The 18,158-nt window shown below is 35.6% G+C and overlaps 1 protein-coding gene across 1 annotated transcript in view; it reads left to right on the top strand.

The window, feature by feature from the left end:
• Nucleotides 1–18,158, top strand: part of LOC131437507 (sialin-like) — a 42,457-nt gene that overhangs the window by 7,254 nt on the left and 17,045 nt on the right. The window contains exons 2-3 of the mRNA XM_058606904.1: nucleotides 1,800–2,162; nucleotides 17,901–18,109. Coding sequence (XP_058462887.1) covers nucleotides 2,123–2,162; nucleotides 17,901–18,109 — 249 coding nt within the window. The 5' untranslated portion in view covers nucleotides 1,800–2,122. The remainder of the gene's footprint in view (nucleotides 1–1,799; nucleotides 2,163–17,900; nucleotides 18,110–18,158) is intronic.

The following is an 18,158-nucleotide window of genomic DNA, read 5'->3' as shown; positions in this document are numbered from 1 at the left end:
TATACACATATACACACATACACATACACACATACATTCATTTGCTGATCTCGATGAACTGATTCGAATGGTATATGATATACGACCCTCCGGGTTTAAAATTCGATTTTCACTTTCTATGAGATTTTTTTTGCCAAAAACTAATATAACCTTCAAATTGAAACAATTTTGAGTCCAATACCCGGAAAAAAATCAACAGGACCCTATGAAACCATGAAATCTTCCATTTTAGTTTTGAGAAAATCGGTTGAGTCATCTCTAAGAATATTAGGTGAGTTTCGTTTTTTGAGCTTTTTGGCTCCTATTTTTCCGAAAACTGGGCAGTAAGGTCGGTTCGTTTGGTCATCAACTAACGAGTCTTGTGCAATTCAAGAATAATATTTCTAGCACAAAAAAATTTAATCGTTTTTCTACAGTGTTATATATGGAAGCACACTCTTGAAATTTAATTTTCCAGTCTATTTTGACATTTTTTAATCTCGACTATCAGGGCCTCGGTGCACGTTCGACTTGCTAAACAGTTGATGCTATTTGCGAAACAATTTCAGCTATTACACCGGTATATATTAAAAATCAATTACTTTGCAGGTAGGTATGTATAACAATTGAAAAATGATTATTTGTTCACTTTTAAGTCTTTCTCTAGAGTGCCAATCGCGAGAATAACTGGATTTACATAACATTCCATTACACAGGCTGTTTAATTAGTTTTTAAAACCTGTTTCATCCCAACTTTCGCTTTGATGAGTGATCTAATGAGAAAGCTTCAAAACAAGTAACTGATATGATTCATGCATAGAAGCACTGTCGCACTGTTCGCTTTGACTCGAATAAATGTATGTTGCTGACTGTCCGAAGGCCAATGCAATGCCAACGGTTATTTATTAGTTTTCAAATGCACATGTTAATCCAGTTTATTGTTGAATCTCCCATCGGAGCTTTCCTATGATGTTTGATCTATCGTTAGTAGCTCATGACCAGAAACTTGATTTGCGAAATTTCTTTTCTAGACTATTGTTTTCAACTAATAGGGGAAATTCCATCTGATACCGGACCTCCCCCAAATTCGTTTCTAGTTTCTAAATCTGAAACACGTTATTGTGATTTTTCTCAAAATAGTTATGCGTAATGAACATATGAGACTAGTGTTTTCAGAACTGGGGTCATTCCGATCGCGATGACCCTGCCCAGAAATAAGAAACCGAAAATATATCCATTCAATCTACACGTTCTAGCCTTTTATACCGTTTCGGCTCAACTAACTATACATCGGCAATCAATTCCAAATATTTATTTGATAGATAAATCAAACCACAAACTAACACCCAACTACTATTTCAATATTTCAAATTTGCTCTGAATGGGATATGCGGGTATTTTGCATTTGGAATAGATAAGAGATGGTCACATTTTACTGAACAAACCCACAATTTGTATTTTCATTTCGGGAAGTATATTAAGGATGGACTTCATCCATCAAGCAAACTCAAAAATGACAAAAACCGATATGAGACTGATATGCGAATATGGGCCATGTAGTGGTCATGTGCTACTGACTGCGTCAATCTCCAAGAAAAGTCCCCAAATCGCAAAACCACTGAGAATTTCGTTCTCTTGATCTCGGTACAGTATTCCAATTAACACCCAGTCAAACTTTATCATCGTTGATCATGGCAAGTCAGCTGACATGCTAATCAAACGTGTTACTAATTAGCACATGTAACAGGGCAGAACCGTACAACGACTTCCAACGTTCGAATCAATCAGAATCATATTTTTTAATTTGTTTTCCATTTCAGATTCTCCCAATCGATTTAAGGAACCGCAATCCGAAACCAACCATTGCAATTGTGGTTCGTAGCACATCACACGGAAGTGTAGAAACACCAGCACCTGGTGAAGAAGGTGCAATATGAATTTTAAAAATTATTTCGTTGCCTCCGATCACCGAGAGCGTGTGTAAAGTGATATAGTTTAGCAAATAGCGAAACATCAACACAAGGTGAAAAAACCCTCACATGGTGAAGGCGACAGTGAATTTCCCCGAAGGTAGAAGTCAGTAGTGCAATATAGTTCCGTCACATTTTTCAAGGATATCAAAGTAGGAATCGAATTCATCAAAATGGTGCTGAATCCGCTGGTACATTTAATCAAAACTGTGGGTAAGTGGAACCTATGTATTTTTTGTATTGTTTTCAGTAGTAAATAATGTTGTACAGAATTTCTCATTGACAGCTTCGTTGTTTTGATAAAGAAAATCCAGAATGACTTACATAATAAACAAAATACGCCAATCAAAATGTGTTTAATGCTATCTCTATTTGTATATGGTGAGCACGATATTTGAGGACATTAAACAAATTTTCACATAATATATTATAAAGAAAGGTATAGGTATTTTCAGAGAATGAAAACCTACCAATGAGTTATGGTTTACCAAATTTTGTACAACTGATTGTTCCAGTGTTTTTGTTACTGGCTGATTTAGGTATTTTTTACTCTAGAATATCCTCCGAACATCAAACTTATACTTGGCAACAAAATATACCAAGATGTTGAAGGAAGTGAAGGCTCTGGCGTATCGATTTGGTGAGAAACTTCTTGTAAAATTCCCGGGTGAGGGTTTGTGCTGTGATGTTTTGAAATTCATTCCGGCACGCTTCATGCATTTCTGCATAAAACTGAGTGATACCTTTAATTTTTTAGCAAAAACTCGATTTAAAACGTTAATCATGCTATGAATAGGAAATGGCTACTCGCAATAATTCGAACACTAAATGTCACATCCCATCGGCAAAGCCATCTATACGAGGGAACGAGCATTAGCTACAATTGGCTTATGTCCATTCGACATGCCATCCACTGAGTGCGAAAGTATCGAATTTAAGTTACAAGTAAAATTTTCTACTAGATTTTTGTTGTAGCAGTCAGCAGAATGTTGTCACCAATAGTACTGTTGTTGTACCGTTTAGTTCTACACGCAGAGAAAAAAAATTGTAAATATAACCAAGTTTGGGTTCCTCGCAACGATTTTTTTTTGTTAAAATAGTGACACAATAAAATCTGGTTTGATATAGAAAACATTGCTGCTTGAAACTACAAAATATGATAATCAATTTTACTCAGTGGGTTAGTTTGTTTCAAACAACATGTTGATAAAAATAACAAATATTTTTCTTGTGCGTTCCTGTCAATTTCTTGACAAACAATTTCACAATGAATTCAATTAGAAAAATTTGTTATGAATGAACGAACTTTCGATAAAGTTAAGAAGTGTTGCGCTTTAAATTAACAAACTTTTTGGTTGAAATAAATTACCTTAAATATAGCTATTTCAACTAACGCTTTTGTTTGTTGAAATCATACATTTTTGTTCGTTTTCAAGAATAAAATTATTTCTTTCAAACTAATTTACAAGGAAATTTGGATACTACTTTTATTTCGATTTGTATTCGTTATAAAATTTCTGAATAAAACAATTACTTTTAATTGTGAATTTTTCAAAATATTTAGGAGTTTTGTCGATGAACGATCGAATTATTCACATACCATAATCAAGATTTTTCAAATTTTATTACATCCAACGGTTAGGTGCTCCATCAGTCCGGTCACGATAGAGATCCTGCATCAATTTTTTTGTGAAGAAAATGTGTTATGTAACAGATCGGCTGAAAAGTTCGTATCGTTTCTATGAGAGGGCGCCACTAGAATTAAATCCATACCATTTTCAGTTAGTACCAACCTTCAAAAGATACGTGTATAAATTTGACAGCTGTCTGATTATTAGTTTGTGAGATATTGCATTTTGAGTGAAGCTACTTTTGTTATTGTGAAAAAAATGGAAAAAAAGGAATTTCGTGTGTTGATGAAACACTACTTTTTGAATGAAAAAAAGTGCCGCCGATACCAAAAAATGGCTTGATGAGTGTTATCCAGACTCTGCACCGGGCGAAGCAACAATTCGTAAGTGGTTTGCTAAATTTCGTACTGGTCATATGAGCACCGAAGACGATGAACGCAGTGGACGTCCAAAAGAGGCTGTTACCGATGAAAACGTGAAAAAAATCCACAAAATGATTTTCAATGACCGTAAAGTGAAGTTGATCGAGATAGCTGACACCCTAAAGACATCAAAGGAACGTGTTGGAAATATTATTCACGAATATTTGGATATGAGAAAGCTTTGTGCAAAATGGGTGCCGCGTGAGCTCACATTCGATAAAAAACAACAACGAATTGATGATTCTGAGCAGTGTGAAATTGAACGAATTGAGCTTCGAATTGCTCCCTCATCCACCGTATTCTCCAGTTTTGGCCCCCAGTGACTTTTTCCTGTTCTCAGACCTCAAGAGAATGCTCGCTGGTAAACAATTTAGAAGCAATGAAGAGGTAATCGCTGAAACTGAGGCCTATTTTGAGGCAAAGGACAAATCGTACTACAAAAATGGTATACCCTCCCCCATCTTGGAAGATTTTTCAACATCAAGTTTCATGAACAATATTATATATAAGTGCAAATAACTTACTTCGTTCTCAGAATTTGGTTTACAGTGTCAATATTGTTAATGACGTACTTTTCTTTTAAATTTTTGCGCACAACCCCCACACCTCCACGTGTCTTGTCTATTTTACTTACGGAATGACGAGCGAGCTACCGGAAACAATTTGTCATTATTCTTGAAAATGGATAGACAAGCCTAAACAAAATGAGATACTTTAGCTTACATCAACATTTACACAAATAATACCTAAGTAGTAAATGTAACTTATTGAAATTTCAAAATGTTTTATAATTGTTTTAGAATAGTTATTTATGTTAGATATGTTCAGATTCATTTTTAAATATATTAAAATTGGTTGTGCAACTTATTACTGTTAGGTTTCACAATATTCAGTACATCTAAATCAATTATGCAGCAAATCACCCACTTGTTCATGTTTCACTAGCAGTTATAGAAGTTGTGCAAAAATTTTCACATCGTTATGTAAAACGGGAGTAACTATAACAATTGTGCAACTTATCAAAAAATTTCCAAATCGCTGTCGTAATTGTATCGGACACAATATACTTTGAAATTGCTATAAATTTCCGCAAAGCAAAAAATGATAAGCCAAATCGAGAACTTTGCTGTAAACAATATTTTTCTGCTGAGTCCGCATAGTTTTGGTTGCCTCATAAATTTTTAGGTCAGTGTGTGCAGTTTTCTTTAGTTTTAGAAAAACAATAATATAAAATTCAAAACTGTACAAGATTTATCTGTTTAAAATGAACACAAAACTTGCAGACATATAATAAAAGTTGTAGTAGTACAGCATTACATATGCAATTAAAGCAAAAATCAATCAGATAATTTGTATTCGGTGTTCATCTTGCGAAAAAAATTCACAGACCTGACATCACTTTTTAAAGATATTGAACGAAAAGTTTAGTTCAACATAGTTACTCTCATAGTTATATATTACCGCTCGAGCTACTTGTTTTTGCAACTCCAGCCCCATTTGCTGGATACCAAAATAATACCTACAGTGCGTATCACAAAAGTCGGGCCCACTAAGACGGATGACTATACTGTATTGTTGTCTTATTCAACTTGAACAGTGGTTCCCAAACTTTTCTGGTCGAATGCCTATTTTGAATATATTATTCGTTCTACTGCCCACGAAGTATAAAAAACATTATCCAAATTCTCCGGCAATCGAATCACCATTTTTAAGTTAACGCGGAAGAAATTAATTATTAATTCAATATATATCGATCAAACATTGGGTAAGCAAAATAGTAGTCAATAGACACACAACGAAATATCACATATCATTCCTCAAACGGCGAATTAAAGAGAGATCGCCTGGTAGGGGAAATGTGCAATAAGTTTTTGTGTGCGAAATTGGACCACAAGGGATCGACTTAAACGTGAACAACACACCGGCCGTGAACTGTCAGATCAAATACCAATTCCTTTCTACTGGAAAATCTTCTGAGTGTCTTCTGATCACATCCACAGTACTTCAATTGGCAGAACGATTTGCCAGAACGATTCGATTTGTAAATGTCTCTTAGAGCTTGAGACGTCAGTTTTTTGGTTTCGTTTTTATTTCATTTTAACATTCATAATTACAGTCTGTCTTTTCGTTGTTTAATAGCGAAAATTAGGTGTGTTTTCTTGTGGCGCATGTGTGTTTTCAGGTGCTCGCCCAAAAATAACTTTTCGAGTCATTTATGGTTTTGGTTTTACTTGTGTAAGAAACAAAAACAGTTTATGTTTTGGGGATAAAGATGTGAATGATTGTGTGTATTACTTTTGCTAGTATTTGTTTCTATGATTGTTAGGAAAACTCGCAAGTCCTCTCACTCAATAATGATCCTGACCAGGCGCGTAGCCAGAGAAAATTTTCGGGGGGGGGGGGGTTTTAGAACATGGTGATAAATCAACACATGTACAATTTATATCACAATGTTTCCCATGGGTTATAATTTTTTGTTTCGGGGGGGGTTTGAACCCCTAAACCCCCCCCCCCCCCCCTGTGTACGCGCCTGATCCTGACCTATTGACAGAGATTCTAAACCTAGACCAGGATTCTGAATTCCAGGGCCCGACAAGTTTTCTGGATCTTAATACTGAATCTGGACATGGACTTTGAACCAGAATTGTGACAGAAAAATTGTAAATCTAGACCAGAATCCGGACCTGGGTTCAAGATTCTAAACAAGATTTTTTACTCTGATAGTTTGACAGAGATCCGGGACATGTATTAGAATCGTGAACATGGAACTTGGTCTTGAGTTCTGTACCTGCATTCTGGATAAAAACATCTTGAATCTGTATTTCGACCCTGAACAAGCATTCTCTGTTTTACCTGGATCTGAATGGAGTAACTTGACCTAACCTCTGAATATGAATTTGAGATCTGAGTGCAGAATCTGATTTCTGAACCTAAATTCGGGACTTCGATTCTGGACCAGAATTGATAGTCTGGACCTGGATTTTGAAACGAGATACTGGACCTCAACTCTTGACCTATGGATAAGAATTCTGAACTTGAACCCAGATTCTGGACCAAAATTATTGATGGAGTTTTTATTTGAATTTGGATTCTGGAAAATAATTCTCAACCTAAACTTGGACTTTGGTTTTGGGCCAGAATCTTGATTCCGGGTTTGGATCCAGGACTGGTACTTCTAACAGAGTTTTGGAACCTGAAACTAGATTCTGAATCTTGACTCTATCTGAATTCTGGAGACCTAATTTCATAACATAGACCTGGATTCAAATTCTGGGCCTGAATTTTGTACCTGGGTTTTAGATTTGAACTCCTGAATTCTGAGCTTGGACCTGGACTTCAGTTTTGGACATGAATTCTCATCGCAGACTTAGATTCTTTGAGTGTCTCTGTGTAATTTGTACCTAAATTCTGATCCGGGAAACAGGATTCTGAACCTTAACTCTGGATTAGAACGAGATTTTGGACTCGAATGCTAAAAATTCTACAGAGATCCGAGGCATACATCTGAATCATGAATGTGGACCTGGATTCTAATTCTAAATTCTGAACCTGTACCTGAATTTCCTTTCTGTATTTTGTATGGATTGAATTTCGAAAAAAGACATGATTTGAATTTCTAGAAAAACATTTAAACTATTTACACTCATTCTTATTTGACCTATTTCTGGTCCTAGCACCATTTTTTTTATTCAAAAGACATTTTTATTCAGGCCGATTTGCGTACAAGCTTTACGTGGCCGATTGAGCAGATTTTTTAAATAATTTTGTTTTTTTTTTGAGTTGGATCTCGTTGTCACCCTTTTTCTAGGGGGAGAGGAGCTTCCATTTCCCTCCTGCGAGGATTGAGGGGCACTTCGTTCGTGGTTCGTCTCGTCATCCATTGCAGCATCGATGGTATTGTTATCAATTTCCGTCTTCTTTTCATTACTAGTTGCTGTAGATGCACCTTGTTGTACATTGGTTGCAGTTGCTGGTTGGTTGGAGGGTAAGTTTTTAACTGAAGCTGGTGTACTTTGTTCTATAGGGGATACTGATGGTTTCGTTGAAGGGGATGGTTTCGTTGAAGGGGATGCTTCATTGTTGTTGGTGGCTATCACAGATGTACTGGGGTTGCTTGGGGTTGGTGTGAGGGAAGCACCGTTGTCGTTGTAGTTGTCTCCTTGTCCAGTTTATCACATCTGTATAAAATGTTCAAAACGACGTATGTAACAATGAGAGATTCTCTTTGTTTACTTTCTCTTTTGATTATTACGGCACTCTTAGCAATCCTTCTCTCCAATCATTTACCGATAATAATAACTAAAGCTATCATCTTTTAATCTGCTCTGGAGAAATTACCGAAAAAAGCAGGAATATTTCGCAATAATCGAAAGAGAATCTCTCATTGTTACATACGTCGTTTTGAACATTGTATACAGACATGGCTTACCGTAGTGAACAGCTTTTTGGCAATATTGACATGTGTAACAAGTGATTTGCACGGAATTCTTGTATCTTGACCGAAAGTCACATAAGAATGTATAGAATAGAATCCTCAAGCGCATGCGTAACAAACGTACGCCATTTAGAATACCGGGGAAAAAATTCTTCCACTTTTCTTTTTCGATAGAGAGAATCTCTCCGTATTGGGACATAGTTTTGCGAATATAAGAATCGGCGACGCTTGAGGGATGATCATGCATACGCACTTCTATAGCACTATCTTACATATATACTGGAATGATGTACTTAATGTTTTCGTGCTCCACATAGTGCACATTGTTATTGTCTTTTGCGAATTGAATTGCATCCAACTCTTTATAAAACTGGATGTAAACAACATTATTTGTCTTATTGCATTGAAGTAAATGCACACGTTTAATGTCAAGATGCATTTGCTCCTTAAGCAAACCTTCAAGTTCTCGTATCGAAGGTCGAATTTTGCACTGCCTGAAGTCAACAACAATTGTATTCTTTCGTGTCGGCGGTAGCTTTTGTTCGTCTGGTTCACTCATTTCGAGGTCGTTCTATTGTTCACTACACAATACTGTACTTGGTTTCTTCTGTCCCGAACGCAAGCGGTTTTGTTTTATTGACTGACTTGGATGAGATGTGAAAGCGAACTGTAACACCACTTAACCATTCATCTTCTCACTTTCATTCTCAAACTCACGAATCTCACATAAATTCAATGATTTACTAATCACATTTTTCCTACAACTAATAGATTGGCTTGATTCTGGATTGTATTTCGCAATGATATATTGAAAAGTTTTTCACATTTATTTAGGGCTTATCTCTGAAAGAATTTTTTAAACTAGCGAAGCCCACTATTTGCGACTCATTGCCCACCTGTTGTCAATTTTGAGTTTACTGCAACGTTGCCAGGTATACCGATTTGTCGGTATTTTTACAGATTTTTGACCTCTATACCGCAATACAGATATGTACTCCCAAAATACCGATAATTCACGGATCGTACAGATAAATACCGATTTTCGTTTTTAGCTTGGATAGACATGAGAAAAAGTTGTTGTGGGATCTATTTTTTGCTCACCAAAATTAGCTTTGGTGACATTTTACCGGTACTTATGTTGACAAGATTCTGATACCGATACAGATTTTTGGAAAAATTACCAGGCAACGTTGGTTTACTGCCCACTAAAAATAAGCTAGCCCATCAGTGGGCTGTAGGGATCACTTTGGGAATCACTGTTCAAACTGATAAAGAAAAACAAAACGTAGATCATTTCGTTCCGAAATATTAACATGTAAATGTTTCCTGTTATTTAGATATTATAAGTTATTACGTAGCCTGAACCATTTTCTATTCAACTCACTATTACCATCGTGGCCATATTGGAAAATATTCAATACGAATTTATTTCGAGATTTTTCAGGTTCAATAAAACATTAGGTTGATCCAAATCGCTTGAAAATTTTAAGAATGTTCGAGTACACGCATTTTAAACACCATTAAAAGGATTCTCGTTAATAATAAAAGACTGTTATTCACACAGAAATTGGTGCACAATCATCAAAAAACGTTAATTCAAAGGCGCATGAAAATTTCGGGCGTACGAATATATGTTTCACCATAAAAATGCAGTTCGTTGTTGATTTTTCATTTACAAAAACACAAAAGATCAATTCTACAATATGTAGCATTGTCATTTTTCACGTGCAGAATATTTTACAAGATCCATGTTTGTGCTAAGAGCAGTTGTATTGAAAATCAAATGGTAAAATACATTCACTAAAATTAAGTTTGTTATGTTTTTTGTAAACGTCATTCCATTTCTTGTTAACATTACCTGATAGTTTTCACGAGTTTCACAATTGTTTTTTCGCTGATATTCGTAATAACGGTAGAGCTTAGATATGATTGCAGTTGCGCTTTTTCCATAGCACAACAGTTACTAGAATAGTAATATAAACTAACTTGATAAATTGCACAATCAATAAAAAATACAGAACAGCTACTTAACATGCTACTTGGGTTAAACATCAAACCCCCGAAAAAAAGAAATTCCCAAATTGAATCATTTAGAAACGGGTATAATGTGATGGGTTAGTCGATGCCTTTGATTTTTATTCACAATCCTTTTTCCTCCTTTTATTCAAGATTGCAACTGAACGGTAACCTTTCAAACTAAAAGCTAGCAGCGGGAATCTGAAGACAACATCCCGATTGAAAAGGTTTCCTTTACTTTCAGAAACAGGGGAAAGCCCACTGGAGTTGGTTTCTATTAAACTTGCACTCCAACAGGCATAAATCCTCCTCATATGTGGCATCAACAGATTGCAAGCATCCAAATTCGGCATCACTCAGCTATTTAGCTGGTTAAACTCAAGCTAAATAAACTTGTTAGTTTATTAAAAGTAGTGTACACTCATTAACACTAACTCATTTTAGTGTTAATAAAAACACACTCCTCAATTGATTACAAAATTCTATTCACACGCAATTAGCACGAAATTGTTCTTATCGGTTAGTATCAATCTCGCGATCTAAGGCAAAATAACTCATATCACTGAGTCTTGAAGCATCATGTCGTGCCTTCACCCACCGACTGTACTGATTAAGTCACACGTCTATAACGATGCTCTGCCCACGAAAAACACGTCACCGTAGAATCATCAGGAAGAGCGAACAGACTCTGTAGCAGTAGTAGGGCAATCGAAAACTCGCGAAACAGTAGCAATCCGGCACTAATTGGAGAGGGCTTACCGTTTGTTTTTCTATCCCTTAGAGTGCTAGCAGACTGTGAACCGTACGCAGATGCCTGGTATCGCGTCGTCGTGAAAAGTTCAGTAGTCATGCGAATTACACAGATGCTATCAGCTCGGAAAGTATTATTACTGTCGGGAACAGCGCCATAGTTTGAGCCTCACCAGTGTACCTTCGCGATACTATAGCGATAAGTCCGATTCATTTAACTGAACAGTAATATGCATTCAAGCGTTTACGAGCTTACACATTTCCTAATGATTGTTTTGAGCGCACTACAGGACTGATTGAGGTATACTTTTAGTTATTATGGAGGAAGTTCTGTACAAGCAAACGATTATGTATCAGTAAAAAGCCAAATTTTCGGCTACTCTATAGAAAACTTGTCTACATTCATCAGATGGATTAAAAGACACCTGCGTTAATATGACACGAAAGCATTTATCACCTAACCAGTAGAGTCTAACTTTTTTCGATCTATTGTTCAATATTTGCGTAAATTATTCGTAAACAATACTTTTTCAGTTGAATCTACATTGCGGAATTCACTAGGTAGGCAAGAAAGTATTTTCAGTTTGTTTCGTTACTTTTTTTGTCAATATTTTTTCGAGATGGCTTCCTTCTTAGTTAGTAAGGAACGCTGTTTTAAAATTTATTTCGTTAAAAATAATAAGAATTTCGTTGTGCATATCCCTTTTTGTATCGAACATGATATGTTACATCCTTGCATATAAATATATGTTCAGAAATATAGGGCAAAACTTTGAACAGTATGAAGAAAGCATGCATATTTAAAAAAAAATTCTTTATTGGAAGAAAACTAATGTCACGGGTTTTTGGATTTCATCCGTGTTTTTCTAGTTGGGAAAAAGAAAATAGAATCAAATGTATGATGGTAGAATGGAATGCGCATCATGCAAAAAACAAATTCTCAGAACGATTGTCCCTTAAAATTATTTTAAACGAATAATAATAAGTGAGAATGACAACTTATTCATAATAGGCGTCTGATTTGTAATACTCGAACTATATTAGTAAGTTTTACCAAAATTTTACATTTTTTAAAACATTATATAATTTTTTGCCTTTCAATCTCTAGACAGTCGACTACCGAGAGAAAAATATAGGGTTCTTTAAAATGACGAGCGTTTAATTCTAATCTGGTGCTCGTTCAAGTATCAACAATAAGAAACCAATATTTAAGTACTAAGCCTATATAAGACACAATAAATGTTCGAGATCTTTGTACATATTGGTAGTTGACGGTCGACGGTGTATAACAAGCTCTCAAAAACCACAAATATAGATGTTTCATATCTGGAAGCAGTGCGGTAAAATTTCATTTTCAATCGAATAATATAAGATGAAAATGAAATTTATGGCCGCTGACCGTCAGCATATCCCTACTAATTCATTTGACTTTTGTTGCCATTTTCAAGTGAAGCTCCCGGAATTCATCGTCAGTTGAATAATCGTACCTAGCAATTTGAAGTTTTGCTTGCTCAGTTTCGAGTGCCAAGTAGTCTAGCTCCTTCATTGCCTTCGCTCTTGGTAGTAAGCAAGTTCGAACGAACAGAATTATAAATGGAGTAAAGTATTAAAAATGAAAATTAAAGCAGGAAACAATTAATTTATGTGTATTCTGTGATTGATATTTCAGCTGTCTGGTTTTTCTTTCATCTTTTCCCTTGAACCAATTTGAATGTTTACATGAACCTTATTTGAAGGCCGCTCTCACACTATTGAAAGAGATATTTTGTTACTTCAAGAGATCAACTGACGGTGGTTGAACAGCATCGATTGAAGAGAAACGAGTGATGAACTGAATGCTGCCCGTTCGGGACATCAGCAAACATTGTGTGTGCCAAAGAGTGAAGTTTACTGCATTAGAGAGATCGTCAATGTGTTCCACATTCAGTTTCAATTGAATTGAATGAAGTTTTACTGCACTGTCTGGAAGAAATATCACTAAACTAAACTTTGACCAACACACAATAACAATGTTTTCAAATATGAGGTGGCAATTAATCAGAAATAGCCAGAACTACACAGGAACTTTCTTGTCATCCGAATATTACACATCCATATTAGGTTTTGCACGATGACCACTCGAATGAACTACCAATGAACTGCCGATCAATCACGTTCACCTTTTGTCAGTTATCAGTGGTTTGTTTACATATCTTTTAAAACGTATTCAAATTAGAATGAACGCAATGAACACAAACAAACCACTGATAGCTGTCAAAATTGATTCATTTTGTTCATTTTTGTGAGGTTATGATATGTTCGTGCAAAACCTAATATGTAGCTAAAATGTATTGATTATACCTAGGGAAGACCGGGGCTAAACCAGACACATTTTGGAAATTTAATAACGCATCCATTACTACTAGGTTTTCACCCAGTCATCTTTATCGTTGTGTAGCTTCAACCTTTATCTACAACTACCAACTTGTGATTTGGAACAATATGCATCAATTTTCGTACCTAGGAAAATTTGCACTCGGGGCAAAACTTCTTTAAAAATCTTTTCTTTGAATCTGCAATAAGAAAAAAAGTTTGTTTGAGCATAAACTAGCACAATCTACCCAATTTATAAAACGTGTTGTGTTAAGTTTATAGGAATATTTCGCATTCTCGCTCTGCATGATGGTATATATTTTAAACACACTTCATCATGTTGTTCCGAAACCGGAAATGGCATCTGAAAAAAGCCAATAGTAGTCTATGGGTCCATAAAACCTTTCATTCGAGTCCAAACCGTTCCGTTCCGCTTTTGAATTTTTGACCACTACATCCAGGACTACCGGAACCAGGAACTGAGCCAAATTTAGAAGATTCTTTTCTTTCTTTTTTGCATTTTCGCTCTTAACGACGGGTTGCACTTTCATATACACTTAAACCCTATAATTTCGGAACTGGAGATCGGATTCTCACAAAATTCTCCACTTACTTGTGAGAACATAATACCTTTCATTTGAATCTAAGTTTGTCAAAATCGGTCCAACCATTTCTGAGAAATTGGAGTGATATCCGGTTTGGAGTACAAGATTACTTTTTTCGGTACTTCTGGAACCGGAAACGATGACAGCTAGTTGGAACCGGAAACGATGGTAGCTAGCTGAAGACATTTTGCTCAATTTTAAGTGTCATGTATAAAAACACGCTCCTGAAAATTATTTTTTTATATTTATCAGCATGTAATTCCGGAACCGGAAGTCGCATCCGGATAAAATTTGAGAGAGTTCTATGGGATTATAAGACCATCCATGTGAACTTGTAAGCTAGTAAACGTTGGTTGAGCGGTCTTTGAGAAAATCAAGTACACTTTTTTCACATTTTACCCCGCTACTGTAAATCGAATCAGGATGAAATTCAATAGCAGGCTATGGGACTATGAGGCCAATCATTTGAATCTGAATTGAAGAAAGTCGGCTAGTGTCAAGCAATTAGCAGATGAGCGCTGAGTGCACGTCAAATATTAGAACCCACCGAGAGACGATTTGTGAGTTGTGATTTGATGTATTTGTACATCAACACATTGAACCATATTCTTATGACACTGTCTCGCTTGTATTCCCCATCCACCAGAGTTGCCATGGGCGGTTAACGTTCGAATCGATGCCATTTCAATCCAATTCTCAACACATGTTCCCGTATGCAGGATAACGCATTCGGTTCAGTAGCCAGTTGTGTTTGGCTCGAGACATGAAATTCAATCGTTTATGGTATACATCACGCTACGGTTCGACTTTTGTTTTTGTACATTAATGCTCGTGCTCGTTTTGAGTACCAGCAAAAACAAAACCGAAAATCTGGCTCTATGGTTTAAACATACACTCACCGGTATAGCTCAGTACAGTGAGGTGAGCTGATGAATAGAAAAAATGAGCCTCGTGAGTGAATTTTTGTCACCCTTGTGAGAAAATCGAGTGGAACCGGAATGCATTTCATTCTAATACCGTTTTCGTTTATTGATCAGAGCAGCCCGAGAGCTGACCCAGAGTCGCCAAAACAACTTTTGATGAGTTTGTTTTAGCAACCTGGGGTCACTCTATATTGGACTCCAATCGCATAGCTTCGCTCTGAAAATTTTCCCGGATCGCACCACGCATCCATGCGAGTTTGTTTATTTTTTTCTTTTTTATATGAGTTGTTGTTTAGGGCGCGTACGACGTGTTCGTTTTACTCGGAGTCGTCCGAGTGTAGGTTCTAAAACGAAAACGGTATAAGTTTGTGAAAATCAGTCTAGCCATCGAAAAAATCGTGAGATTTACCTCATGATTTGATCACAATAAAAGATGCGCAAAAAAATTCGGATGTATGAAGTATTTTCGTTTAAAACCACTTAAAATAATTTTTTTGTGCCTAACTTTTTTCGCAATTATTTTCAATGTCTACTATTCGAGACAATTACTTAAAACGTAATCGAGTGCACATTTTTGTTAAATACACACATACATACACTCACACAGACACATTCCCACATTTTTCGTACTCGGAAAATTGAGTTGTACGGTATATGAAACTCGGCCCTTCGGGCCTCGCCTGCGAAAAAATCACTGAAGAAAAAGGTTTGCGAAAAAATCACTGAAGAAAACGAAATGCTATTTAATTTGAATTCCAAAAAGAGCATACACTGAAAAAATAGTTTGTTATTATTTGTTATTAAAACCAACATACATTTGAAAATAATTACATATATTTGTAAAATCTACAGCTCTCGACATAAAAAAATTTGATAACTAACTTTCTAACTCTCGATAAAAATGATTTGAAGAGAGTGTTTTTGGTCGAGCTGATATCTCAACCTATGCAAAACGAACTACACTCAAGTATTTTTGTATGCGGAGGAAACGTGCAGCATAAAAAAAAATCATCACCACAGAAAATTTTTGTTGTTATCAAAATTCGTGAAACGTCGAGATCTGGTGTTATCTTAAAACAAATTTTTAATATCAAATGAATTTCTATATTTCCGGAATTGAAAACGAATTTATGCCAAATGTTTTGGAAATGCTTAAAACATCGAGGTCTAGTGTTATTCCGGATTTTTTATTTCGAAAGTAATGTTTTTTACAAACCAAATTCCAAATAACGTAATCTTTTTTACGAAGTAAATTCCAAATATCGTAAACTTTTGCTACGAACCTACTTCGTAAAATGAGGTTTTGCTTTATATGAAAATATATGCTAGAACTTCAGGTTAGCCGATATTCGGAGTCGTTTCTAATAAGTTGATGTTTGAGGTCGTTTCTAAATTCAAAGCGGTGAACTCCGATTCATTAGTATTTTTTTGAACCCATTACAATATGGATATTTTTGGAACAATTTCGAAGCGTATGTATTAAATACGATGTTTAAATTGATGTAATTGGAAAATTCAATATGGACTTCCGGTTAATCTAAATTCTTTGAAAATCATTAGAACCTGAAAATAATGTATGAGGTCGTTTTGATGTTCAAGATGACGATATCAGATTCATTGATATTCCTGGCTACTTACTTAAAATTTAGGCCGGGATAAAAAAATGTTAAAAAATATAATTAATTTCGGATCGAATTTGAAGTATACATACCCGAAAATTACATTTGAGGTCTTTCCAAAATGTTGATCAATTTACATACGTATGAAAATATCCATATGTAATTACTTGAAAATTGTTTGGTTATAAAGTCGTTTGTTGAAAGTTATTCTTTTTTTTTATTAAAGTTAAATATTTAAAGAGAAGAGTTTCAATAAAATAATTTTGTTCAGTTTCGCGGGGAGAGCAAGGAGGGGGAAAACTCACCTCTGTCCACGCCTACGTTGATTGCAAGTCGAATAATCCGCAAAAAACGTTGTGACAATAACCCTACAAAGTTGTTCCATGAGAAACTAACACATCGAATCCAAGACTATCCCATTCGACAAGAACTTATAATTTAGAAAAACTTTCCAGACAACATTCCAAACTAAAAAACTCAATTTACCGGGTAATTCACAATAGGGTACCAACTTTATAATTATCAATTTTCCCAGCACCAGGAAGATGGTTAGATTGTTTCGTTATATTATTTATGACTGACCGCATATATATCAAATATCGTGACACTTGTAAGTCACAACTGAAGTACAAATATTTAATGTTGATGCAACCGCAATCTGTAGCCACTTGTGTCAGAAAGTGTAAAATGGGACTCAACACACTGGATACTACAGGTCTGGTGCATTTTATAGATTTCAAACTATACCAAGCAGTCATTGCCATCATTTTAATAAATTAGTATTCTCCTCCTCAAAGGCAAAAATGATGTGGACAATTGTCAATTCTGTGTCATTGATTCAAAAACAAAAACGTGAGAATTTGCAAGGCGCGATTACGGAAGTACATGACAACCGTGAACAGATAGGGGATCGTGAGTTGAAGTTATAAGTTAACTGAGGATGATTTTTAAGAATTAAACGCATTTGGATCTTAGCGTTGGATGACGCTAGATTGAAAAAAAATTAACATGTTGACATACATTTAAGAAAATATTATTTATTTGATAGTTCATAAACACGTTTAAAATATATTATGTAATTGTTGAGATAAATAGTAACAACCAAATATCGGTTCACGTTCAGTAGTTATTTCACAAGACAATAATGTTAAATACTTCCGCCGCCTTATCGTGGAATTTTGATTTCATTTTATTCCAGATGGAATCCCGACTCGCTTCAATGTGGCCATAATGCTTTTCATGTCGTGCTTTATCAGCTACATGCTGCGTGTCAACATGTCAGTCAATATTCTGGCGATGGTCTATCCAACCCCGAGCAGCTCACGATTAACCGCTCCGGTAACCAATGGTTCCGAATTCGACTATAATGTCACAGCCTCTAACAACCCGGTTCCTGAGATGATGGACGTAAGTAGCGAATCAGCTGATACTAATCCACCTTCACATGTTTTGCATA

Source organism: Malaya genurostris, chromosome 3, assembly GCF_030247185.1.
Source record: "Malaya genurostris strain Urasoe2022 chromosome 3, Malgen_1.1, whole genome shotgun sequence".
NCBI classification, from domain to species: domain Eukaryota; kingdom Metazoa; phylum Arthropoda; class Insecta; order Diptera; family Culicidae; genus Malaya; species Malaya genurostris.
Note: the sequence above shows the minus strand (reverse complement) of the source record. Positions and strands in the feature narration are given on the sequence as shown.